Consider the following 27890-nt stretch of genomic DNA (forward strand, 5'->3'; position numbering starts at 1 on the left):
GGTCTCGTTACGGTTGATTGTTGTCGCCGACATGACTTTTTTGGGTCTCATTAAACACATTGTCAAAAACTTAGAATAATAAACCCAAAAGCAATTCATTAGAGGGATTAAGCATTCATGTTCCTAATAAAACACACATTAGATTAAGCATTTTTATCCTAAAAGTTAGAATAAAAGCCGAACTAGTTACATTTAAAAATCGATTCTCACAGAATCTCTTCTACGGTTGAAGTGAGACACTCTGGAGGTTCATAATTTGACATCCTCTCAACCAATTCCGGGTCGTTTGCCGCTTCCCATAGATCCCACAAAATTCTGTGGCGAGCTTCTTTGATGTTACCATCATTCACCATCGACAACTTCAATCCAAGCGAGTGGCACTCGATGAACTTTATTGTATAGACACCACAATCACATGCACTTTTATTCAGCTTACCCATGGGGACATAGTGAACCGTATATGCAGCGAACGTAAAGTCCTTCTGGTAACTCGGTGGCTGAACTGCCTTGACAATACGAGGAACAAGATTTGCGAACCCATCCAATTCCTTGTACCTTTTTCTGCCCGAGCAATCAAACACATCAATGCTCCTCGTCACGAAACTGATACACAATGCGATCCAATGATTCCCGCTAACATGAACAGGGACATACAGTCGATCCACATCTACATTCCATATCTCTTGTGTCTGTCCATGTGGTGGAAGGACCCCTTTGCCGTACTGCACTAGCAAATCATGAAGCTTGTATTTTCTTATACCCGCCTTGAAACTCTCATACTCCTTTTTAATCATGTTGCTGAAGACAACAGACATGAAGGCGACACGGTGAAGTTTCCATCGTTTCAGAGATGTTCTCTCCCTGTATACGTACATCATGGCGTCAATCTCCTGCATATTACGATGATGTTAACACACACCATGTATGGAAAACACACATGAAAGCTAAAAGTATAAAGGTTTTACCGAGTTGTGAAGCCACTCGGTTCTATCCATAAGACGAGTACCAATCTCAGCATCTAACAATGAAGGTCCAATCCGTAGAGGTCTGTAACCAAAACAATGATAAAAGTTCAAAACAATGATATGGTTTGATTAAATTTTAAAAACACATGATATAAAAATGAGAATTTACTTACTTGGATTTAATTAACCAAGTGCTAACTTTTTCCCAATCCTCTTTACGAAGATACACCAATGCCGCATCTGCTGAGGCTTCTCCGGCTCGATCTATTTCCTCATCATTTAACTTCGGTGGGGACATGTTGAAGGGTTTTGAGTTTTCGACTTTCACTTGAGAAAGATCAAACCCATCAACATATGTATCTTGGGACAATTCCCTTAATTCTTGTGTGCTCAATCCAAAATCAAACTCGTTAGTTTCTATACCATTCTTTAACCAATCCTATTCATTAAAACCAAAAAAAAATATATGTAAGAAGTCTTTCAATCAAAACACAAAGAAAGCATTACATTCATGGAGTTATCATTACACAAACATTCAAGCATATTACACATTTATAAACCTATTACAATATCCGAAAGTTTTACATAATATTACACTGTGAAAATGTTTAGTTCCAAAAACAACCTAACTCCAAAAGACTAGTTCCAGCACCCTTACGCGGCATCCTAGATACAAGAACATCAAGTTCTACACTTTCTTTTAGGAAGTACCTTTTCCTTTGCTGGAGCTTGAGCTTGAGCTTGATTGACCTTTTTCTTTGCAGGAGCTTGAGCGGTTTTGGTCTTAGGCGCAGCTTCATCGGTTTTGCTCTTAGGAACGCTTCCTTCTGCCCTCAAACTGATTGCTTCCCTGAGCTGTGAAACCTCGATCTCCATGTTGCCGATCCTCTCTTTGAACATGCTCTCCATACTCGCCATTTGCGCTCTGAGTATATCGCCCAAGGAACTGATAGATGAGTGGACCAAACCCTCAATGAAACTCTTAGTTTCTTGATCAATACTCTGTTTTTTTTCTGCTGTTCGCTTACACAACAACTTCTTCTTTCTTGACTCGGCTCCTTCATCCTGAATCTTTCTCTTGCCTCTTCCAGCAACATGGACCGAAGATGTCTCCACATCTGCTGCAATATCAGTAGCATCCACACTCTTATCAGCTTCTGACTCTGTATCGGCTTCCTCCATCTCAGTCTCTTCATCCTCTATAACTGGCCATTCTGTGTTGCTCCAATCAAAGTTCTTTTTAATCCTATCGAGAAGAAGCTCCACACGCTCATCTTCCATCTCATCCTTCCTTGTATAATCAGCATCCCTCAACACATCACCATTGCCACTTACTGAAATTACCGAGAACAAATCTCCCTACAAAACAATTATTACATTATAAGCTTTAAAAAATATGCAACAGCCATATAAAAGAATACAATAAATATTCATACCTTCTCAGTAAACGATTCCTCAAGTTGAATGATGTCTTCATAAGAAACTTTTGCAACTCCTTTCCAATTTCCACACCTTGGACCGCAGAAACTGTCCGAGACTTTGCTGCCACATATTTCTCCAAAATCCGGAATTGCTTCCATAATCCAAATCTGGAACGCATAGGAGAACCCCTCGAAAATGTAGCTGTTCTTCTTACCCAACTTCTTCCTAACCTTCTCAATGGAACTCAGTAAGAAGTCGTAGGAGTGAAGACCCCAATGGAAGTTCCGAAGCTTCTCGAGATCCATCACCAGCTTGATGTACATATGAGGGATGTTCACCTTCTCATCTCTCCCCATCACCACACCCATTATCACACACAAGTAGATCAACCTCATCCTATCACGCCGAGACCAGCTGTGAACTTCTTGTAGATGCACCTTTTTGATCGACTGCAAGGTGATCTTACCACCTGTCCTTAGTAGTTCACTCCAAAATCCGCCATCACTTTTCCATTTAATTACGTCACAGCTACTTTCCCGCGAGATCTTGAGGCCTGTCACAGTGTGGTACTCCTGAAGCGAAAACCGGAGAGGCTTCCTTGCAAATATAAACCACTTCTCATGCATCTTCGAGGTAATCAGCTGCTTACACAAGAAGCTATCCACCAATTTCCCCGAAAACTTGAGGTTATTTTCCGCAATCGCCATGATATGTTTGAAAACAGGATCTATCTTGACATCATCGTACTCCGCAGGCATAGCTTTCTTCAGATCTCTGATAAGTTCCATGCGGCAGCAGTTATTGATCTTCTTCACCTGAGGTTCTAAACCCTCTGCATACACTCGCTTAGGTAGCTCTAACTCCATATCTAGAAAAGACAAAAAAAATTGATTCTAGTTAAAGACTGAAATTGATTGAAGCAGAGACAAACACAAGAAATCTGTTAATCAAAGTAAGCCAATTCACAATCAATAAACCAGCCCATGATAAACGAAATCAATTCACAAACGAAATCAGTTAATCAAAGTAAGCCAATTCACAATCGAAATCTGTTCATATAATCAGTTAACAACACTTAAAATCCTAAGAAACGAATATAAAAAGAGTAACCCAAATGAAGAACTCAAACACAGAGAAATGCAATAAAGAACCGGATAAAGAAAGAGAGAAATGCTAGCTTCAAACCCGAATGAAGAACTCAAACCACTTGACATATGAAGTATTGAGAACATACCTTATGCGCTAGCAATGTCGGAGAAAGAGAGAGGCGGGGAGGTTGAAGACAAACTCGATTTCACCAATGACCAAGAGAAGTTCCGAAATCGCCTTTGTTTGTCGAGATATCCAGAGATCCAGAGAAAAGTATTAGAACAAGAAGGAGAAAGAAACAAACTTTATGATTGAAATTGGATGGAGAACGTTGGTGTTTACCTTCAATATGTAGGAGAAGACAAAGGGTTCCACCGGTAGGGGAAAAGAAACGGGTTCCACCGGTGGCGTCTGCAGTCGCCGTTGATTTCACCGGAGAAGACAGAATCGCCTTCGTCGTCGCCGTATAGAGAGGCGGAGAGATTGTTTTCTTTATTAGGGTTACGGGAAAAAAAAACAGAATGGTTTTAATCCATTTTCCAATTTTCCCTTTGTTTTTCTTTTTTTATTCGGCAACCATTTTTACAAATTGATTTCCATATTTTTTAAATACAATTTGGGATTAGTTTAAGGTTAGTTTAGGTATTATGAAGAAAGTTATACTATAGGGACAACTTTAGATTGAATTTATACCATAGGGACAACCATTCTGTTTTTTTATTCTGTTTTGGCAATTTTCCCAAAAGTATTTTACTCATTTTACTCTAATTACTGTACATTCAAAGATAAAATCATTTATTTTGTTCCTTACGGTCTGGATAAAAATTGTTGAGTTGGTTTCCCTTTTCTTACTTTACAACTTTTTACTCTCGTTTCTTTTACTTTTAGTTACTCTAGGTTCAGCTATAAGCAGTAGAAGCATCTCCAATGTAAAACTCCATTTTTTCTTTTAAAATAGAATAAAAGTGAAAATAAAGTAAAATTGCTCGAACTCTACTCCATTTCCAACTCCATAATAGAGTGATGAACAAACAAAAAATAGAATACTCCATTTATAGAGTAAATTTCATTATGGAATAAAATACATAGTTGGATTGGAGCATTCATTGCTTTATATTCACTTTTACACTTTTTTTTTTTGGAGATGCAGTAAGGACTGGTCACACCCCAAATATTACAGTCAGTAAGTATACTGTCTACCCACTAAATTTTGCTCACACTAGATTGGACTTACAGTTTTGCTAACCATCAAACAAAATAATAGCTAGTTTATTACTTGTGCCGTTACTTTTTCATAAAGGAAATAACTTTGTTAACAAAAATTAATTTGTAGTTTAAGCCATTTGTCGGAAAAAGATAAACGACCAATCACTTGCTAGATATTTTGAAAAACATTACACCGAAATTAAGGAAATAGTACATACTGTCCAGTTCCAAAATAACCTTTTGAGTCTTTATTCTTTTTTGGTTCTGTGCTCACACGGATTCACATGACCAACTCTTTTGTCAGTGCTCATGTTGTCTAAATCAATTAAATCATGGAGTATATTTTAAAATTAATCTTATGCAAATTGTGAGTTTCTGGGAAAGAAATTAACATGTCGTACTTGTAAACACGCATCGGACTGATTCAGATTTCAGAACAGTGTTACAGTCTACAGAGGATAAAAATCGAAGTAACTAAAAGACCCCTAGTTAATTAATACTTTACTTTTCTTAATTATTGCCGATAATTTTTCACAAATTTGTAAAATAGAGAAAGTAAAAAGAACGTTTTAAGGAAGAAAAGCAGGAATATTGGCGGAACTGAACTGTGAAGGATGTTGATGACGAGGAGGCTGATCTTTGCCATGAGCCTCCGCCGTTGAATCGTGGTGGCCACACCGATCACACTTCACCGGAACCAAAATTCTACGACAAGAAGGACACGACGACCGAGAAGTCAACCACTTATCTATGCACGCCACGTGGAAGGCGTGTCTGCATAAGGGTAATATCCTGATCTCTTCTCCGTCTGAAAACTCCATTAAGCATATGGCGCACTCGGTGGATGATTCTCCCTCTCCGGAGGGAGGAGCTCGGCGAGTCTGCGGCGGTGAAGGTTGACTTAGGGAGGGACTGGAGAGCTTTTTTCTTGAGACCTTTGTTCGGGGGCGGAGATTCTCCTACGGCGGAGGAGTTAGCGCCGGCCAGACGGCGGATCCAGGCGCAGCGAGCTACCGCGGCTAAGCCGGCTACGCATATGACAGCGCAGAGAAGAGCTGAGAGTATCACAACCATGTCAGTTTCGGCGGCTAGTATTTCTTCCGGCGGTGGCGGCGCCGACTCAGTTCCAAGGAATCTAGAGGAACGTGTCATGTTGTTTGAGCTGGAGTGTTTGGAAGGAAAGATGAAACGTGAAAGTGGTGAAGATAAAGAGGAAGAAATAATCTGTTGTTGTTTAGAGAGGAAGAAAGAATCTGATCCAATTAGTAATAATAGAGACACACACATACACATCTATACTTATATACATATATGCCTAATTTGCAGATAATTAAACAGTATAAATAGATAATTGTTAAATCCATGTCATATCGATAGAAAAGTTGTATGAAAAGAAAAAAAGTAGTTTTACAACTTCTACAAAAGAATTAAAAAAGGAGACTGAAGTATCCATAAAGCTAAACATATTTGCATCTTTACTCAAGAGTAAAAGATTGATTTATCCAGCCTCGATGTTTTAAAATCTTTCCTAATTTGTATAACGTTATTGTAGTATATTATTTTAACTGAGAATATTTAGGTGTGTTTTTTCATCTGGAGGTTTTTCATTGACAGTATTGTTGGATTAAAAAAACAGAACTAATTCATGGTTATCAGAAAGTACACTATTTTTACAAAATGATAAATAATTATTAGAATCTCTAATAAAAGTTACATGATATGACCAAAAATATCTAAAACATCCAATGTAAGTAACATGAGATCTTAGAAAGTTAGGAACATGTGTCAACATAAATACGGTGGTTCAAATTAACAAATACTATCAACTAAAACTCATTTTAGATATTAATAGATTTGGAAATATCGTAATCGTGTACCAAATCATCCCCATAATTATAAATAAGAATCAAATTGCCGTATACTATTAAGAAACAAAGCAGAGAAAAGATGGGTAGGTGTGGGCACTCTTTATAGGTTTAGTTTGACGAACTCATCATGAAAAGGTATAAGTCACTTTTTTACCTAAACCTACGTCGACTAGACTCTTTATTCACTTATTCTCTATTTTCAATTCACTTCTTTTCTTTGGCATCGAGAAGAATACCAAAAGATATGAATACGTGTTTGACCAAGATGGATTGGAACTTACGAGACTAATAACAAGTTTCAAATGAATTGTACACTTGCAATGGAATAACCCTTGGTGTGTGAATACGTGTGATGTGAGTCTTAACGTCTTTTATTGAACCACTAAAACTGAAAAAAGCAAACCGAGTTAATAAACCAATGATTAAAATAACCATACATTCACACACAGGAACAAAAAGAAAACAAACAATAATGGAGGAGGCTGGAAACATTAACTATAACATTTTAAAAGGGAAAACAACAGATAGTGGAAAAATATCAATTATATTGAAGATATGAGCATCAACGAATGATCCATATTTTCTGATAATGCCTATTTTTTTAAAGCTGAATAATGATGATATTACAAACTATGAAAAATATTATTGATTCTATAATCGACAAATCTATCAGCTTTTTGAGAAATAATGTCTGGTTACACCACCTAAGCCGTCCTATAAAATCTTTGCTTGATGATATTTTTTACACCATCTTTTGTAAACATTTTATCCATTAATTCGCATATTCATTTTTTTTTTAATTTTGAAATTCATACATTCTGGTGTAGAAACATTAATGAACTTTTAACTAGAAGAAATTTATCATTATCTGTTGTTTGTTTTACACATGTAGATATGCTAAAGATGTTGTCCTTTTAATCAGAGTGTCATCTTTGTTTAAAATTCGCATTAATTAGGATTTTGTGTTTTGTTTAAAGTACGTGTTTCTATAAGTAAACATGTATCTTTTTTGTGTATGGACAAGGATCAATACAACGAGTAGATTGATCTTACATATAAAATGATAAAGTCCATGCAATTACAGCTAAACCAAGATATAACTCAATGCATATATCAAATATAAAAAAATGATAAGAGGAATCGGGTGGCTGGTCCTTTTGGACTCTGTTGATGTACCAAAGGCTGACAAAACATAAATGCCCATAAAACGCAGTTTGAGACTTCAAAGGGTTGAGTTGAAAAAAAAAAAAGACTTCAAAGAGTTGAACATGCAAAGCCATAAACGAGTCAAAGTCATGACCTCATGCTTGTTACGTGTACTATATGTACCCATGTTCGTAACGCAAGCTTCATGTCATTGTCCGCGCGCAAACTTGTGTTGACTTTTGAGTCGTGAAACGTTAATGTCGATATAAATACATGGCGTCACATAACGATCGATGCAACTGCCATGCTGTTATTATAGAATAGATCGAGTACGAGTTTTCTTTTTCCATTAGTGAGCCCAAGTAATAGCCCAAATTTAAAAGCTTTCACCATCTTATTGCTACTGTTTCATTGAGCTCCAAAGTTCAAACTTCAAAGCTTTGCAGCCATCATTAGGAGTAATGTAGAGATTGTATCTGTGGATGAAAGTGGAAACCAAGATTCGGTTTGCTTGTTTCAATCAGCTCTAAAGCTTATTTTGATTGTTCGAAGAACTTGTGAAAGGTGTGGTATTAGAATTTAGATAGCTAGAGTAAGCAAAGCAATACAGAGTTCGTTCCTTAGCTAACCTACCAGATTCTATTTTCATGGAGGAGAGGTTAGATTGTTGAATCGAAGATGTTTTTTTTTTTCTTACTGTTGTTCTCGTCGGTAAAGTCAATGTTCCAGAGAGCATGTGTTTCCAAAGTTTACTAATTTGTCACAGGGGATATCAGGATATGTTGTTTGCTCCTAAGGAGGGGAATGGTTATGGAGAAGACGAGGTGAAGATCTATATCTAAGCCCAAGAGTTCTTCTTCTTCTTCTTGATGTAATGTTTTTTGGACTTAGGAGTTAGGAGTTAGGACCATCTTGCTCTTATGACGGAACTACTAGGGAAAATGCCTCGAAAGCTATGTTATTGTTTTGCTTTATGTTTTGTCTCTATTGCTTGTGTTTTTTACGTTCTTGTCTGAGCAGATTGCTATTAGAGGAGCGAGTCAAAATATTATTTTGACAGAATCAGGAGGTTGAAGTATTGGCCAATGGATTGGTTACTGGTTGATAAGGACAAGCTTCCAGAAGCAAAAGAGTTTGCAGAGTTAGAAACGACCTACTGCTCAACAGTGCTTGGAACATCAATGGATGAATGTAGTAAGTACACAGAATAATGCACGTAATGTAGAATCACAGATGAGAAGCTTGCAGATCAAAGGGTGAAAGATACTCAACTTTATCTTTGTATTTTCTTTTTCCTTCATACCTAATTATTCTTGTTTTATTTTTCTACAACTTCGATATTCTCATTGTTTTTTCTCTTCGGAAAATATGGATATTAGTGGGTTCATAAAAATTGTTATCTGAGACGAACTGAAAAGCAAAATAATTTAACCGAAACTGAACCAAATTTTATAAATAACCAAATGTTTTCTCTATTTTTACAACCGGAAAACCGTAAACACCGAATGGAACCGAATCAAAAACGCCCTAATGAGTGCATTATAAATCTGCCCTACAGAAAAACTAAACAGCCTGCCGTTTTTACTTGCTTATATTTAACGCCTTGCCGTTTTTGGAGTTTCCTAAAAAGTATACAACCTAATCTATTTTTTTTTCGTTACATAGATCTCTCCCGGTTCTTGTCTAATCGCCGTCGCGTTTCTCCGTCGTCGCCTCAACCATACGATGCAATAAATGCAACTGCAGCAACTTTCAACGGGAAGAAGACACAGGAAACTCGTATTGCTGTGGATGCGGGACATTACAAGAGTACGGCAACTACGAGGCACAACTCGGCGGCATACGTGGACCTCAAGGTACGTATATATGAGTAGGCACCACAGGTACAGGCTCTGTTCTCGCTTACAAAGATAAGAAAATCTTCGACGCCAACAGTCTGATTGAGAACGTAACACAGAGGTTCCATCTAAGTTACAAAGACGAAGAGATTAAACGTATGATTAACAAAATCACTGATGGTGAGTTCGGATAAGGACCATAAGGTGAGTAGTTCTTGGTTTTGATCAGTGCGTGTTGTTACGTTGTTGTAAGAAGAGAAGGGAAAGGTGTTTTGTCTATGGGAGAGATTAGTGAGGAAGTTGGAATTGATTTGCATCAGTTAGGGAGTATGGTTAAGCGTGTTGTGGAGTATTTAGGGTTTGAGTTGGAAGAGTATGATCTTGTGGGTTTGTTCGTGAAGACAGTGAATGATTCATCGAGGTTGAGAGGTGTTGATGTTAAGAAGAAGGAGAGGGTAATGACGCAAGGAGTGTTTCTGATGAACTGTTCGTTGAAGGGGTTCTTGTCTACTGGGAGGAGACCAATGCCTTTGGTTGTGGCGGTTTTGGCTTTTGTTTGTGGGGTGAACGGTGGTGAAGTTAAAGGTTGCGGATTTGGCTAAAGATTGTAAAGTTTCGTTGGTTACTTGTAAGACATGGTATAAAGAGTTGTCGGAGAAGCTAGTGAAGGTTGCTAGAGAGGTTGGTTTGCCTTGGGCGAGAGATGTTACTGTGAAGAATGTTGTGAGACATTCAGGGGTTTTGTTTGGTTTAATGGAAGAAAAGTCCATGAGAAAGAGAAGAGATGAATCGGTTAGAAGCGATGGAGTTTGTTTAAAGGAGATAGTGAGGGACTGCTTAAACAAAAAAGTTAAGTATAGTTATGATGATGATGGAGGTGTAAGAAGATCAGGTTTTGAGATGGTTTCTAGTGAAGATTGGTGGAAGGGCAGGTCTAAGATGAGTCAAAGGCTTACACTCAAGGAAGTGTTGGAGAAAGATGTAGGGCTTGATGATTTGCCTCCTTCTTACATAAAAGGTTGTGCTTCGGTTGAAAGAAGAAGAGAAAAGATTAAGGCGGCCAAGTTAAGGATCAATGCGATACAACATCCTTGTGACAAAATTAGTGGAAGTGAGTTGTGTTTGGAGATTGAACATATGAAGAAGAAAAGGAAGATAGGGTCTGAAATTAATCAGGAGGATTTGGTTATAGAGACTTTGCTCTTGCACAATGTGAGTGATGAAGAAATTGAGAAGGGGTATTACAAAGCTTTGCTAGGTTTGCATTGCATGTTTTCAACTAAACTAAATCAGTTATTATTATTATTATTATTATTATTATTATTATTATTATTGTTAATAGTATTATAATTAACAATATCAAAGCATGCATTAAAAGCTCTAAGAATTCAACATTCCATGAAAAAAAGACTATTAAAAACCTTATAAAATAAAATAAAGTCTAAAACTGCTCAAGGCTGACTATGAAATCTGTTTCCTTAATCTCTGAAAAATGGAAGTTTCTTCAGCTTGCATTAATCAGCCTGACATGTCATAATCTTCAACATGATCATAAAGGTTGTAGCTTTCAACAAGATGCTCATCCCCTGCAAACACACAAATCACAACAACTTCATTGATTGTTGCACAGACACAACTCACAAGCTTTCTTGACCATTCATTTTTTTTTTAAAACTTACTTGGGTTTGATTGGACTCCTAGCAAGTGAAGATCTGAGCTCATCTCAGGGCTCTGGAAGCAAAGATCTTCAGGCCTAGGACTAGTGGTAGTTGTTGTCCCAATGACATTGTTGTTATTTCCATCAGGAAGAACAACAAAAAGACTCTGGTCTCTTTCTCTTCTCATTCAATGTCTCAGTTTCAGTCTCTACCTCACCCTCACCATTTTTGTTGTTAGAAGAACCAACACCACAATGCTGCTTCCTCTTGGAACGAGCACGCCGGTTCTGGAACCAATTGCAGATGTTTTGTTCAGCAATCTGACCGTGTTGGCTAAGCTCTTCGGTTAGGTCTTTGATCTTTTGCTTGCTCGGTGTTCCTGTGTCTTGATCGAATAAACGCTCCAGAATCTGAAGCTGCATTGGCGTCGGAGTCCACCTCTGCCTAGCTGTCATCTTGTGACCAATACTTGGGTCTGCATATAGACTTACCATTCTCCCTCCTTTGTCAACACCAGACCAAAGAGACAAATGAAAAGAGAGTTGCTTAAGTACAAGGGTCAAGCAGAAACTCAAAAAACCTAAGCTAAACCGGTTCTGGAGTTCTACAAGAACCTAAGCTAAACCGATTCTTGAATTTCAGATTTAAACCGGTAACTACGCCAAGAATAAGGAAGAGAACCTCCTGCAAGATCTTGTTGAGAAGTGAGGGTTTTGTGCATCTCAACGAGACGTTCACAAATGGTGGCGTAGATAGCAATCTGTTTCCTCAGAGTTTCAAGCTGCTCGTCGGTCATCACCTTCATTGGGTTGGGTTGCTGCTGATTATCCAACTCCATCATCTCTTTGTCAAAGTTTCGTCTCCTCTTCACGCTCTTTTTTTCTCTGTGTGAATGAAGGAAACAGAGGAAGTACTGAATTTTTATATGAAGTTTTAATATCAGTGCCAAGAACAAAAACGATAAAGATATTTTAAATAAAACGGTAATATGAAACTTAAGGAAACTATCTGAATCAAATGGTTATTTAGTTTCCTAAATTAGAAGTTGACCGTTTGAGTATTTGATTCGTAGTATGTATAACAGTTAAAATGCTACTTCCATAACTGGATATTTACAGTATTTCAGTGAAATATTACATTGATAACCAAACATTTTGATACAGAGATTAGGAAAGGGAGCCAAGTTTACAAGAACGATAATGCGGTTTGTCACGATGGAATCATAGCATCGGTGGCTGCGTGCGTTTTCTCCAAAGGAAAATAAGGTGAACAACATTGACTCTATAGGTTTATGTAACACACAAAAGAGTACTCTTTTCTGTTGCACTCGATTAATCTTCACCGTCCGTATATTCAACAGTGTCCAGATTAATTAATTATTGTAATTGTGTTAATAATCTGATTTCACTTTCGTGGTGGCTGCATGATAATTGGCGCCAATTATTTAATCTTGCAGTATTATTTTCTGGCTAATTAATTTTTAAATATTATTCTTTCACCCTTTAAGAAATTTAATTTCCTTTAAAAAGTAATTTTAAAAATATATTTAAAAAATCATTCAACCAATTATAGAAATGACTGCAAAATCTAATTGATTACATACAGTTTTCAGTAAAGTTAAAGATAATATAAAAATTTCAAAACATCATCTATTTTGAAAAACAAAATATCTTCTAAAACATCATCTACTATGAAACGAAGGGAGTACTAAGTCGGTATGTACTTGCTTTGCACGGAGTAAGATGATGTATAAAATATTATCCCGAATGACGACGGCGGAATTAGTAATAAAAGGGGTGCGGAACTAAAGTACGGGACGGTGCAATTGCGGTTTGTGCGGAATTAGAGTGCGGGACGGGACAAGTGCGGTTTTAAGTAAAAAATAGTGCGGGATATTGTTTGATTGGTGACAATACATATTTGCGGTATGGAATTATTATTTAATAAATAAAATAATAATAGTATTGAACATAAAATATATCAAAACAATATAAATAATATATTAACATAATAAATATATTTTAAAATAAAAATGTCTTAAAGTGGAAATAAGTGCAGTTTTTATAAAATAATCGATACAAAATAATGTTTGATTATTGGAAAAATATTTTGTCAGTTTTGTCAGAAAATATTAAAAATAATGTTAAATATAAAATTTGATTCTGATTAGTATGAATCTGCATATAATTTTGTATATAATTTAATATCTTAATTATTTAGGATTTATGTTTATTAGATTTTTAAAAGTAATAACCATTCAGATATTTTAAAAATCCAATTCAAATATTCTACATATACATATATAATACTGAAAGACATACATATATATATATATATATATAACTAATACTAAAAGGTATATATGAGGAGTAGCCAGATTGTCCACATCATCATTTTAAATCAGCCAATAGGGTGTCTGAAATTCGCCACGTCAGATACTCGCCTACGAGGTGTTTTGATTTTAGGGTTGAACCCGTCTTCCATCTCCGCCATTCGATAGCGTTGTTTCATCTCCTTCCCAACAATCCCAAAAGCTCCCGTTACAGATTCATCGTTTTTTGCACCTGCGTTTGACGATTCAAAATCAGAATCCTATTTCAATTCATGGATCTGAAAATTAATGAAGCTCTGGCGATGGAAATTTGTCTTGATCAGAAGTGGGAGTCTTGGTGACATTTATGGCTGCAGGTTAGCGTTTCATATGATTCCTCATATGTTTTTATTGTTCGTTGATTTGGATTGGGTTGGTGATTTACATGTGAAGTTGTGGCTGATGCTGAGAACCGGTAGAAGCGGACAAAGTCTCCTTTCACTGGTTTCATATGTTGTTTGCCTGTTTGGCATAGGGTGTGGCATGGTGTCCTGTAAATTGAGCTTCTATGGAGCTAAATGGTGAACTCATGAAGGTAAACCGACTATTAGATCTGGTTGTGTCGTTTTGTTTGCTAAGATTGGTCATTTGGATATTCATAGCTTTGTTTATATTAGTAAGAATCTGAAATTATTTGTATTTTTGTTTAATTGGTTTAAACAGAATCTGAGACTGTAGATAACGAGATGCCGTCCGGCATCATTATTGAGCATAATGAAGAAATTTTGGGAATCAATTCATAAGAAATGACCTCAGATGGAGAAAGTCGTGAAGGCGTTTGAAAGAGTCAACACTTCTAAAGGCGGCCGAGCGATTCCGGAAGATCAGAGACCTGACTGTTTCTTCTTTGTTGCCGGTAGTGGTCCTTGGATTTACATTTTTACTGCTCTCTACCCACCGTTTTTAGAACACTGACTAAATGTTGTTTTGGTTTGGTGCAGTGCAGTGCAATTTCAGATACATGTGTAGCCATGAAGGAATGAGTAGACGACCCTCACACAGAGACAACACTAAAAAGCATCCTCCCATGCGTAGACGAGCAAACAACAAACCAAACTCTTGCTCAAATCAAAGTTGTCATCAACATCATCGTCACCGTAGTGAACACCTTCGTCTACGCCTTGGCGAACACAAACCCATCTCCAGGCCAAAACTTCTACTACAACCAGTCCAGACCGCCAATGCCTCCTCTCTGCAGCTCCTTCGACTCAAACATGGAAGATCGCGAGTGCAGCACCTGGGAACTGTCAATAGGAAACGCATCATCGGTATATACTTATCTTTGTAATGTATTAAACTAAACACCAAAGGTCCAAGGCATGTCTTAATGATTTTAGGTGTGGGAGAGCTACATATGCGAGGTAACAAAATCCGATGTCTGCACGACGGTGGGGAGAGTGACGCCTGAGATATACAAGCAGCTGGTGGTGGCTGTGAACGAGAGCTACGCGTTGGAGCATTACACGCCGCCACTGCTTGCTTTCGGGATTGCAACTTTGTGAGGGATACGTTTGAGAGTATTACATCGGACTACTGTCCGCCCTTGGAGCGTAATCTGAGGGTTGTGAACGCGGGGCTGGGGATGATCTCTGTTAGAGACTTAGAGTGTTGCTTTGTCTGGTGCTGTGGGTATTCTATGCGAACCGCCCCCAAAGGGAGGAAGTGTTTGCGGATCCTCACCGGCCTCAAGTAAAAGATCTTAGCTCTGGTAACTGGTTTGATAATGGTCGCTCAAATGATGAAACTAAGCGTTATGCGGAGGTCGTGTAGTATACAGAGGTATAGATATGTAGAATCATATGTTGTATTTTCATATATAAAAAAGAATAGTAATAAAAGTCATTTGTGTAGCGTTCATGTAACATTAGTAAGTAAGACCACCTCCACTGGGGTGACTTACGCGGAGTGACTTAGAAAAAATAGGTGAAAAATAAATCAAAAATAAAAAGAAAAGAGAGGAGCGCTACTTAAATTGGCATTTTTGGGTTTGGTAAGGATCTCTACGTGGTGCGCTGCTAGTGGACCACAACTAAATGTATCTCTCTCCTTGGTCGGTCTTTCTCCCAAATCTCTTATGTTTAGCCCTGTTCGTTACGTAAACGCAGCGGTAGAGACTAGCGACCAGAAAAAAACACGGAGAACAAAGAAATTAATAAAAAATATCACGGTGGTGAGAGTGGAATAGGAACAGAAGTTGCCGCTGGCGACTCAAATAATTACGGAGTCTGACGCTGTTTTATCTGGCGTTCCACAATTTCTCTCGGTTTCTCCGCTTCTTAACGTCATAGTGATCGTTGCGGCTTTCACAAGCAAAACAATTTCACCATTTCTTCTGTATTTTTGATCGCTGTCGCTGCCGCAACGTTCAAGCGCCGAACAGGGCTTTTCTCTTCATCCTCCAAAAGGTGATCTCTCCATCTCTCCATTTTCTCCATCGAAGATCTGTCGATGTCTGTTTCCGTCGAACGCCCATCTTCTCAATCGTTTCTCTCCCATGCTTTTTATGTCATTTTTAATAAAAACAATTATGTATCATTTTTTTTTCAAAAAATATAACTATTAAGAAAATAAAAATAAAAATATTTTTTAAGTACCTCAAGGTACTACCAATGGAAGATGAAAAAATTATTTAGATTAACAGAAGTTCTAAAGCTTTCACATCACAAAATTAAACATTAATTTAATCTTAAGTATCCATTAGGGGTCTTAATGGATGGAGGTGGTCTAAGAGGAGATAGAAATGGAGCGAAGTTTCACTTTATGACTTTTGTTTCAGGAATATGATTTTGGAGTCTTGATTCGCAAAAAGTAATTACTGATCAACTCAAAGAGACTGAACATTGTTTTTACTTCACCGACACTTAATTGTTTCCGCTGTGAATATGATTATTGACGTCTACTTTCAGTATAGAACAGAAATGTCAGTTATTAACACTTTTTTATAACACGTGTGATCACTTTTCTTTGCTCCAATATACATTGGATTAATAAAAATAACAATGTAAGATTTAAATGTGGGTGCTTATTTCTTTGTTTTTTATGAAGAATCATTTAGGTACATTCTATTGTATTAAAGACGATTTTACAAATGTATTTTCATTAAAAAAAACAAGGTTCCTATGACAAGGATGTGTATATGATTTTTTTCTTTTGGTTCAAATCTGGGTTTACGATATAATATAATAATGTTATATAAAGGAAAGACTGTGGTTGGTCAAAAGACCATAGATAAATATAGTAAAAAAACCATAGACAAAACAAAACAAAATAGGCCAATTGTTAGAAGGGCATCAAGCAATCGGTACAATTTCCAAAACCGGTATAACACATGTTACTACTACAGATGATGAAGTTTGTTTTCATAAATTGAGCAAAAGATATTTTAGCTCATGGTCTTAGAATAAAACCAAACGATTTGAAGTTCTTTAACAAATCAACACCGGATTACAACTTAAGTGTTGTCAAAGAAAATAAATCGAAACTTAGGTATTAACGGTTGTGAAGTTTGTATGAAGACAATAAACTCACACAACTATCCTACATCAAAAATAAACAATACCATATGCATATGTTAATATCCGTCTTGCAAATTAGAAATTACACCACTCACAAAATACATATTGTGAAACAACCCGATGAATTTAGAAACAAACTTAAAATATATATTGGCCAAAATACCAAATCCCGCGCGAAGCGTTTAAGTCTAAATGACTAAAGAGCTCAGAATTTTTAGTATATAATCAAAATTAAAACTTAAACAAAAAGTAAATAAAAATAGGATATAAACCTTAGATAGAGTGTCTACGTAGGCAAAAATAATCGGCCAATGAGAAACTATATTTTTGCCATATCACCTCCTCTATTTGTTTTTACAAAATGATCTTTTAACTTTTTACTTAAACAATTATAACTGCAAATATTTTTTTTAGTGAAATATATTATTTATATAAATATAATTATATTTTTTATTTACATAATAGTTTGTAAAGAAATATTTAGTGTAAATAATATCATAATTTTATAAAAAATTAAAATAAATTTGGTTGGTTTTTAACTTTCACAAATAAAAAATATTATTTGTAAACTTAGAAAAAAATATATCAAGAATATTCTTTTTTAGGAGAAAAAATAGGAAAATACACCGGAGACAAATCAATCTCTATTATGAAATTCTTCAATTTTAGGGAAAAAAATAGAGGAATACATTGGAGATGGTCTAGGGCATGGCCAACGTAAATGATCTACGTTGAGATTTTAGCTTTTCTGATTCTAACTATTCTAATGTTTCAATATAATTTGAATATTCCCTTTGCTTTACAATATAATGGTTTAAAAGTATTTTTTTTGTTTCACTATATAAATTGTTTTATATTTCAATGTAACTTTATACTTATTGAATATTGTATGACCAATTAAATTATGTAAATTACTGTGTAATTTTAATTATGTAAATTAGTGTGTAATTAATTAAATTTATATATTAAATGACATTTTTCTAAAGTAATAACTTTTAAATATTACAAACTTTAATTAAAACTGGAAGATGTAAGCCTCAGATAGAGTGTCCACGTAGGCAAAAATAATCGGCCAATGAGAAACTATATTTTGCCATGTCACCTCCTCTATTTGTTTTTACAAAATGATCATTACTTTTTACTTAAATAATTATAACCGAAAATATTTTTTAATGAAATATATTAGTTATACAAATATAATTATATTTTTTTATTTACATAATATTTTGTAAGGAAATATTTAGTATAAATAATATCATAATTTTATAAAATACTAAAATAAATTGGGATGGTTTTCAACTTTCTAAAATAAAAAATATTATTTGTAAACTTAGAAAAGAATATATCAAGAATATTCCTTTTTAGGAGAAAAAATAGAAAAATACATCGCAGATAAATCCATCTCTATTATGAAATTCCTCTATAATAAATGAATTAAAAATAGATTTTAGATTTTAAAGAATAAAAAATAAAAAATAGGTAAAATATATTATGTTAATAAAATAGATTTTAGATTTTAAAGACTTCTAATTCATGTAATATTACAAAATCCAAAAAAAAATTATTACAATTAATATTTTACCATTAGATATATTAAAATTATATTCTAGATCGACATTCAATTGTCGGTTTTCAACTATTACACGTAAAAAAATATTATTAAGTACGCTTTTTTTTTGAAAAATGATTTTTATTTAAATTAGGTTATTGGAGTACCTTTTTCGAGATTTATTCGAGATGAGATTCCGATATTTTAAACTAAGATAATTTATGTTCTATACATAATTATATTTTTTTACTTAACTCTAAAATCTCGGACTGGATTCTTCATATTTTATTAGTTAATTGTGTTACATATAATAGAAATTCTTACTTCAAACTAAAAATATAAAAAAAAAATTAAAAATTAGTTATATATAATTTAATATATAAAAATTCACATACAAATAAAAATAATAAATATAACAAATTTAAATATATTATCCGCGCGTAGCGCGGAGAAAGGATCTAGTATACATAAAACCGCACTTAGATTGTCATAACTCCCCTAGTTTGATGCGGGTAAATACGCACCGCTTTTGTAGTGAAAAGTAGACAAAATAATATATATTTTGTTGTCGTTTTGTTGTTTTGCTGTGGAGTGCGGTTTTCATTTAAATACGCACCACGTTTGACATTATTACATGATTGGTGAATTGTTTAGATACGTCCCCGCATATCTTATATCTTCTCTTACAAACGCGAAAGATTCGAACCTGCGGGAAAATAAGACACGATGACTGGAGCTCTCGGAGATTTTGATTTGATTTTTGGTTTCTCCAAGGACAAGACTTTCGAGTTACTATCATTGGTTGAGCTAATCTTTGCCCTGGATTTTGGAACGAAGCAACCAAAGAAAGACGCCAAGGGAGACATGTTTAGAGTTTTTTATGATGTTTAGATTTAGTTTCATGATATGTATTTATAAGACAAAATCAGGGTTGAATATTCTTGGACAAGTTTCTTGGAAGTGACCTCTTTATCTTTCTCGCCAAGCTTTGCCCTTTTTTTATTATATCTTTGACAATTCATGCATTACGTTTGACTCTTAATAGTTAAAATATATGGCAAAAATGGACCAACTATTCAGACCATTATCATGATGTTTTGTAGCCTTATTTTACAGAATTTTTTAAGATTAAAATTAGGGGCCATCTTCTTCATATCGCTATTCGGTCACGTTTTTATTGAAACAAGCCAAAACAACTTCAAATGTACAGCTTCCAGAGCCAAGAAGAATCAATAATCTCTTGCCACTTTCGTCGTCCAATTAAAAAGTGTCTCCTTTAACAGAACATCGAATACATTAGTAAGTTAGGAGTTCCCTGAAGTGTTTTGGTATCTAGAAATGTTAGTCACGACTCACAAGTCTAACAGATCCTAAGCCAACTTGGTTTGATTTTTTTTTTTTTTTGTATCATGACTTCTTGTTGTACAAAGATCATATTTCTATACCAAATATTAAATAATTCAAATCAATCTGTAGTTAAGAGTCTCCAGGCTCAATACCTTCAAAAGTGACATGACAATTTTTCCTTTTTATGGAGAAGAATCAGATGTTGGTGAGCTTATAATAATAATAATAATAATTTGTAGCTACACTAGTTAATAAAGTTATAAGTAGTCTAGTAGTTGGGCTTTACTTCGATTGAGGCTTTGGTCATGGGTTCAAACCTTTGAGGAACATTTTTTTTTTAATTTCAAAACGTAGTAGAAATTTGACAAAGATTAACACTGTTAACTCAATCTATTAACCATTTTAATGGCGTCTTAAAATGGTTTAGTCAAAATATGTTTAAAGTTAAAACGGTTTGTCAAAATAAGTTGAGTCTTTGAATTGTCAACGAGAAAGTTTATGCATTTTTCAACTAAATTTAAAAATTGGTGATTTAGACGACATTTTCACTTGAAATTAGTGTATGTATACACGTTCTTCTTCTTGAATGGTCCTGTTTGTAATTAGCTCGTGCTTTGAAAATCTACAGCGACTCCGTCGGGCTACAGAGATGCACAAAGATGCTCATCTCCTGCAAACACACAATTCACAACAACTTATCTGATTGTTTGTATAGACACAACTCACAAGAATGTAAGGAAACAGAGGAAGAGAAAGGTAAAGGCAGAAACAAGAAAAAAAGATTTATTTTTATATCTGAAATTTTATATTAGTGCCAAGAACAAAAACGATAAAAGATTTTTTTTTTTTTTTTTTTTAACGATAAAAGATTTTAATATAACGGTAACATGAAACTTAAGATCATACCAAAAAAACATGAAACTTAAGGAAACTATAAGAATCAGATGGTTATTTATTTTCCAAATATGAAATTGACCGTTTGTAATATGTGTATTTACAGTTAAAACGACTACTACCATAACCAGAGTTTTACGGTATCTTACCAACCAATAGGATTTCATTATTTCAAATTTGATATTTAAAAAAAAAAAGAAAATTGTCAATTTATATTATGTTTTAAAAAAAAGTAAAAAAAAAATAATAATTACAGAAAAAAGAATTAAAAATTTTTTTTTAACGTCGTCAACAAAACACTAAACTCTAAATCCTAATCCCTAAATCCTAAATCCTAATCCCTAAACCCTAGAGTAAACCCTAAATCTTTGGATAAATCCTAAACTCTGAATCAAAATCACTAAATACTAAAACACTCAAGTGTTTAGTATTTAGGGTTTAGGGTTTTAATGTATAATGTTTTTTATTTAGAGTTTATGATTTATCCAAGGGTTTAGGGTTTACCCAAAAATTTAGGGTTTAGGATTTAGGGTTTAGTGTTTTGCTGACGACATTAAAAATATATTATTTAAAATTTTTTTTTATTGTAACTACTAACATTTTTTACTTTAAAAAAAAACATAATATAACTTGACAACATTTTGTTTTTTTTTTTATTTTTTAAAAGATATCGAATTTGAAATAATGAAATCCTATTGGTTGAAATCCTATTGGTTGAAATCCTAGGGGTGAACTTAAGAATAACGCAAATAACTTAGTGTATGTGATGCAAAGCTATCTAAGAAACTGAAAAAAAAAATCAGATAAAATTGATGATGTGATCTTTGATGATAGTAATTAATGACAATACAGTGGAAGATTGGCGTGTCGGATGTGTAAAAGGCATAGATAATGATCTTAACTTGATGTTTGTTGCCCAAGCTCCAAAGGATAAGAAATCTATATGACGATGAATTGAATCTGTAGAAAAGAGGAAGAGGATCAATATGTTCCTCTCTTCACTGAATTATAAACTAACCATACGGGGTGTGATCGTATGGCGAATGGCGTCTCAGTGTCTCTAAGTTATCCATAGAATATATTTAGATATATTTCAAATATTATGTTTATTTAATTTATTATTTGCTTAAGTATTTTTTTTCAATTAGTTGGAATTATCTTAAATTTGTTTAATAAGTTATAGGTCATTTGATTTTCATATAAATATGTTTTTTATGTCTAGAGTTGCATTCAATTTTATGATAATTTAATAAGAAATTAGATTTTGACACGCGCTTAAAAATGCAGTTTTTTAGATTATAAAAATGTTTTATATGAATTAATGTTTTGAGATTGTTATACATTATTATTTCAGATTTTATCTGTATATTTTTATATAACTTTTTCATACGATTCGACAGTTTGTCGGATCTGAAAAAATAAATCTGAAACCAACCCGAAAATATAGGTGCAGTTCGGGTCTGAGTCATGGACAAAGTACATATTCAATATCTTTTTGGACCGCGAATCTCTATTCCAGTTTGGGTCCTATCCGAGACTCGATCGGGTACCCAAAGTGCCTGGAATGATTTGTGTATATTAGGTATGTTTGGGTATTTCATATATGTTTTCGGTATTACAGATATTTTTAAGTTTCTGGTTCAGGTTTTCGGTTATAGTTTGGGGTTATGGGTAAAATTTCAATCTTAGAAAAATATATTTTGGGTTGGTAAAATTTTGGGTGTTTCGGTGATCCGGATTAGGTTTATGGGTAAAATTTTGGATCTTTTGAGTGTATGAATATTTTCAGGTATTTGTTTAGATTTTGGGTATTTTTGTGTGTTTAAGTCTTTTTTTGTGTTTTGGGTACTTCGTTTTTTTTAGATTCTAATACCCAAACCAATCTGAACCTGCTATGTATTCAAAAATTAAATTTATTTTACAGATATTTGAATTATGAGTCCGGACCAATTTGGAACCAAAAAGAACCGACCCTAACTTAAACTATAGATTTTAAAATATTTAGTTATGTCAAACGTTTAGGATCCGAAGAACCCATACCCGCAGATCCAAACATAAACTCTATGTTTCGAAACATTTTATCTCCTTTGATATAATGTAAAAATATTAAAGGATGTTGTTATAACTAAACTAATATATGAAACATCTAATATATATTTTAAATCAAATTTTCAAAAGTCAAGAGTTTAAATTAAATGTTATTTGTTGATATAATAAATGCATGTTATGATATTTGGTTTTATATTATACGTTGAATTAAAAAATGAAAAAGTCCAAACAATTTTCATAGGTAGATTTTTTAAAAAAATTTTCTTTTAATAGTATTGATTGATATCTAAACGAGCTTTATAACATGGATAAGAGTATTTTCAAACTGTAAAAATCTTTTGATAAAGTGTCATAGTAAGATATTGTTGTCTAGGTTGTCGTTGGGTCTTTGGTCTCGGCTGTTGTATGGCTTTGTATTTGTCATCGTTTTAGTTTCCAACTTGATCGTCTGTGTCAAATTGATTTGTTTTTCTTTTATGTTTCATTGTAGGTGTATGTTACAAGAGGTAACTCCTTACACATTTTTTCTCAACTTATGGTGATTATTTGATTTTTGATGGCGAAAATGACGAAGACTGCAATCTTTTTATTATTTTTCAGGATTAAAATAATATTTTTTGTTTATCTCGTAAATTCAAAGTTATCTTGTTGTTTTTGAATCAGATGTTCTTTTGGAAAAAAATCACCGCCCATCTATAAATATTTACATTTTTTTTCTAATTTTCTATTCTTATATTTTATAGAAGAATATGTTTACATTAAATCGTATAAAAAGTAAAAACTAAGTAATTGCCCAGCATACATGATTCCACACAGAACAATTAATATTACTTTTTGTGGAATTAATAATATTACGGGTTCACCATTAGCATTAACGTATAAATAATTGGTTTATGGTGAATTCATTCATAATCTCCTATATATTAATTGAATATCCTTTAAAAAGTTATAACCTGAATTTTGTAAAAGTTAAAAAGATTTCATCCTATGTGGCATTTGTGTATGTCTTCAAAATCATATTTCAAAGAATTTTAGGGCACTTTAAATAAACTATAGTCTAAAAATTATAATCTCTAGCAAAATAATATTTCGCAGGCTATAGTTGGTCGCATATATCAAATCTTTATTGTTTCGCAGGCTTTCCTTAAATAAAACCTACGAAATTACCTAATGTGATTAAAACGTATATATAGAAATTAATGATTTTAAACAATAAAGATTTGATAACAATTTGTATACTTTTTATCATTTTTTTTATTTCTTTAGTATTAAAATAATTGCATAATTACATTAATCATATAATAAAAATCGAGATTTTTTTGTATATGTTGTATTTTAAATTTTTCAAAACGAGTATAAATTACTAAAACTGTTAAAAGTCTCACATAAACTTTTATTATCAAGGTTTAAATTTTTTTTCTATATTAATATACAATGATTATAAGACCATATGAAGAAATAATTTTATTTTAATAGGTTTTTATATTAATATATATATATATACATATATATATATATATATATATATATATATATATTTCATATCGTTTAAATTAAACAATATATCGTATGAAAATGTATACTTATATTTTGATATTTGCATTGAACATATATTGAAAAGTTAATATTTTAATTTTGAAATCTTCATTGTTTTTTAAATGATTATAAATTATTTAAATTATCCCACATTAAAAACAAATTCGTTGGTGTAAACTTTTGTTACACAAATATGAAAATAATCATAAAATCATATGAGTAGGAAATTTATTTAATAAATAATCATATTAAAAGTGTACTATATATATGTTAATATCATTTAAATTTAATTATATATCATATATAATAGATAAGATTGATTGTTTTGATTTATTTACCCTAAAATGATTGCGAATAAACAAGAGTGATGGTTTGATTTATATGCACACGCCAATTTATTACATAATAGTAACTGATTTCTTAGTTATTTAATATATATACTTATTAATATGCAGAAAAACATAAAATAAATAATAAATATAAAATATTTATTCTGCAAAAAGTGCAGATTTTAACTTAAGTATGTATCACTTTAATTATTTTAAATCATAGGCATTTTGTAAATCCCAGGTAAAAACAAACAAACGAAATGAGAATAAACTTCAAAATCAATATATATATCGAACAATAACCAAAATAAAAAAGAGAAAAATATTGAAGATATATAGGATTGACAATGTGAACGTAAACTTCTCATAACCATAATTAATTTTTAAATTACAAAATCATGATATAATACTGAGCTGACATAGTTTCATTACCCGAGATTTTTCGACCTAAACGTTAGGTTCTTATGCGGTAAGTGATTTTTTTACCTAATTTTTTTTTAATGGGATCAGCTCATCAATAAACAAATTATGTAATTAACAAAAAGTTTAAAAAAATTGTTTAAAGACCAAAATATTAATTCAATCAAGAATATAAATTTATTTTTCCGTATAATATTTTTTAAATAATTTTTATATAAATTTATTATGTGCAAGGCGCAATTCTTATCCTACTAACATAATACTGCTGTATATCTTAAGAACTATTCATGCCCAGGACCATTCTAAAAGTCCCCTCTAGAAAACTTATCTCTGGATTCACACTCTTGATCCTCCTAAGATTGATTAAATTATACAAAATATGTAAACGTTATTAATTTTTATTTGGATTGAATACAAAGCATATAATTTTGTTGCCAGACCTAAATATGATGTTATCAAACCTAGGTAGGTGGTCCATTACAATTTGCAAATAACCAAACAAAAGGAATAAAACAAAAAGTCTCACATGACAACCAGTACCGGTCCGTAGAAAATGTGGGCTGCAAGCAAATCATAATTATGGGCCTGTTAATTAAAAATAAAACACACATAAACTAATTATTATCTAAAGGGCTTCGAACCTCTCACCTTTGATAAGCAGAATTTCAAAGTTTACCAACTCCGCTACTGAAACTTTTATGCTCAACACGGCCGAAATTTTACTTATTATAAACCGGGCCGGAAGCCTATGCTTCTCCCGCTTCTACCCAGGGCCGGTACTGATGACAACAAATATGCCAATGACCTTCCCACACTTCTTACAAACGCGAAAGCATTGAAGCCACGGGCACAGGGAAATAAGATACAATGATTGGAGCTCTAAGAGATTCAGATTTGCTTTTTGGCTTCTCCAACGACAAGCCTTTCGGGATACTACCATTGATTGAACTAATCCTTGAGCTGGATTTTGGAACAAAGCAACTTAAGAAAGACGTGAAGAGAGACATGATTGGAGTTTAAAGAGAAACGTATGTGGAATCGTTGAGACAAATACTAATTAGTATTTGTATATTAATTAAATGAATGAATAATTTTTTAATTTCTTAGATCTATCTAACAATATTAAAAACAGGATATCAAACCCTCTAAGCGTGTCCACGTCAGCTGAAAAAATCAGCCAATGAAAACAACAAAATATGCCACCTCAGCTTAGTCGCAATGAAATCTTTCTTTTTCATTATGTCACTGAAATAAAGCAACACGAGTGTGTGTATCATTCTCGGCAATAAATTTCCTAAAAAGTCCATTCAGATTCCTTCTCAAGACGATACCGATTCCATTTACCGTAACGATACAAAATGATTTTCTTTCTTATAGGCCATAAAAAGGCTCAAGGCCTTACGGAATCACAATCTCCTCTCCTCCAAAGCTTACGCCATGATCGCCTCTTCTCTTTCATATCCATCTCGTCCTCACCGGCGAAGAAGAAGATCCTTTTATCTTCCAAGTCCTCTGTATGTGGATTCTCTACTCGAGTCCTACTCTACCATCAACATCTTCGCCAGCGACAATAACCATCTCTGGATATATCGGAAAAAGCTATCGGTGCGCCGTCGAAGGATCATTAAAAGTCTTTAGGCCTAAAGATTGTTGGGAGTAAGCGTTCAATGGTGTATCTTCCTTCTCTTATCTCTATTAACCTGATTACATAGCCTTCTAGATCTTTTCCTTTGGTTGTGATGAAATTTAGGGATTCCTTGTGAAGATCTCTGATAATAACAAGATTTATCGGCCGGAGACGCTGCTTCTATATTTGAGGTCATACTATGTTGTTAAGGCCTGAAAGATCATTTTTATCTGGCCGTTTTCGAATTCCCAAAATCTGATTGAGCTTTGTTTTGTTTTTTTTTTCCGTCATCAGGTGAGATTACAAGTTTGGATCAGACAAGGTCATAATTGATGGGCTACAGATCTTCAAAATGGTCTAATTCATTTTTTAGTTCGAAATCTAATGGCTCTATCTCCCCACTTCCCCTAATTCGATTGTATGTTTGTATTTTCTTTAATGGAAGTCTCCATTTTCTTGCCAGGGATAACGTTTACATGCTATCTTCTCATTTACACAAATAACCATTCCACAAGAAACTTTTAATCTTTCCAAAGATTGCTGTAACATTCTACAAATTGATTACTATGAAACATGAGGATTCAACGCATCTATCATGGACTATACTTCACGGAGCAATCGTTTGTGTAGGAGACAAGCAAAGGAGGCTGAATTCTTCTTCCATCTAATCAGGAACCAAAGGCTTCCGAGCTCCAGAGGTACATCAAGTGTAACTATATCTTTCTTCCTTTAAAAGTTTGCTTATATGAATCTCTACCTTGAGGCTAAAGATGCACTGCTGAACTACTCATTAGAATTTTCAGGATGGAAAATCTAATTATTTGGGGCTGTTCTTTGCTGAAATAACTTGTGCAGGATTCCTTCAGACGTGTGGTCAGCATGAGTAAGTTTAACTTTGTCTCATTTATTTGTTAAGATTGCAGAGCCTGGTTTGTTAATCCTCGCTCCTTTATACCTAAGTTTCTGCTCTATTGAACATAATTACATTTTCTTTTCCTGGACACTTAGAGATCATGAAGAATTCAAGGTTAAGATCAATGTTTTAGTTGAGACTGCACCAA

General features: G+C 33.6%; 5 protein-coding genes, 1 long non-coding RNA gene and 2 pseudogenes across 6 annotated transcripts; 2 read left to right on the forward strand and 6 right to left on the reverse strand.

Moving 5' to 3' along the window:
* Positions 1–76: 76 nt before the first annotated feature.
* LOC106444031 lies at positions 77–1359 on the reverse strand. The gene is made up of 3 exons (XM_013885568.3): positions 1139–1359; positions 966–1047; positions 77–890 (listed from the first exon to the last, which is right to left on the reverse strand). The coding sequence occupies exons 1-3, from the start codon at positions 1261–1263 to the stop codon at positions 207–209; spliced, it is 891 nt and encodes a 296-aa protein (XP_013741022.1). The 5' UTR covers positions 1264–1359; the 3' UTR covers positions 77–206.
* A 73-nt stretch (positions 1360–1432) lies between these two features.
* LOC111204723 lies at positions 1433–4169 on the reverse strand. The gene is made up of 4 exons (XM_022700041.2): positions 3819–4169; positions 3622–3713; positions 2402–3255; positions 1433–2324 (listed from the first exon to the last, which is right to left on the reverse strand). Exons 3-4 carry the CDS (start codon positions 3251–3253, stop codon positions 1647–1649), a joined length of 1530 nt encoding a protein of 509 aa, XP_022555762.2. The 5' UTR covers positions 3254–3255; positions 3622–3713; positions 3819–4169; the 3' UTR covers positions 1433–1646.
* Positions 4170–5077: 908 nt separating this feature from the next.
* On the reverse strand, positions 5078–5959 carry LOC111204724 (probable E3 ubiquitin-protein ligase ATL45). The gene is given in 2 exon segments (XM_022700042.2): positions 5078–5542; positions 5544–5959. Coding segments are annotated over 2 exon segments (582 nt in total). The 5' UTR covers positions 5835–5959; the 3' UTR covers positions 5078–5251.
* A 3424-nt stretch (positions 5960–9383) lies between these two features.
* Positions 9384–10884, forward strand: LOC111203827 (annotated as a pseudogene).
* Positions 10885–11176: 292 nt separating this feature from the next.
* LOC111204105 lies at positions 11177–11990 on the reverse strand (annotated as a pseudogene).
* A 1487-nt stretch (positions 11991–13477) lies between these two features.
* On the forward strand, positions 13478–15420 carry LOC125583623. The gene is made up of 3 exons (XR_007320665.1): positions 13478–14098; positions 14227–14831; positions 14901–15420. It is a non-coding gene; the product is annotated as an uncharacterized LOC125583623 (long non-coding RNA).
* A 3542-nt stretch (positions 15421–18962) lies between these two features.
* LOC125583624 lies at positions 18963–19619 on the reverse strand. Its single transcript, XM_048750897.1, has one exon. The coding sequence runs from the start codon at positions 19491–19493 to the stop codon at positions 19311–19313; it is 183 nt and encodes a 60-aa protein (XP_048606854.1). The 5' UTR covers positions 19494–19619; the 3' UTR covers positions 18963–19310.
* Positions 19620–25347: 5728 nt separating this feature from the next.
* LOC125583625 lies at positions 25348–27103 on the reverse strand. The gene is made up of 2 exons (XM_048750898.1): positions 25851–27103; positions 25348–25762 (listed from the first exon to the last, which is right to left on the reverse strand). The coding sequence occupies exon 1, from the start codon at positions 26207–26209 to the stop codon at positions 26021–26023; it is 189 nt and encodes a 62-aa protein (XP_048606855.1). The 5' UTR covers positions 26210–27103; the 3' UTR covers positions 25348–25762; positions 25851–26020.
* Between the last annotated feature and the right edge of the window lie 787 nt (positions 27104–27890).

The sequence above is a fragment of the Brassica napus genome, chromosome C3 (genome assembly GCF_020379485.1).
Source record: "Brassica napus cultivar Da-Ae chromosome C3, Da-Ae, whole genome shotgun sequence".
Taxonomy (NCBI): Eukaryota; Viridiplantae; Streptophyta; class Magnoliopsida; order Brassicales; family Brassicaceae; genus Brassica; species Brassica napus.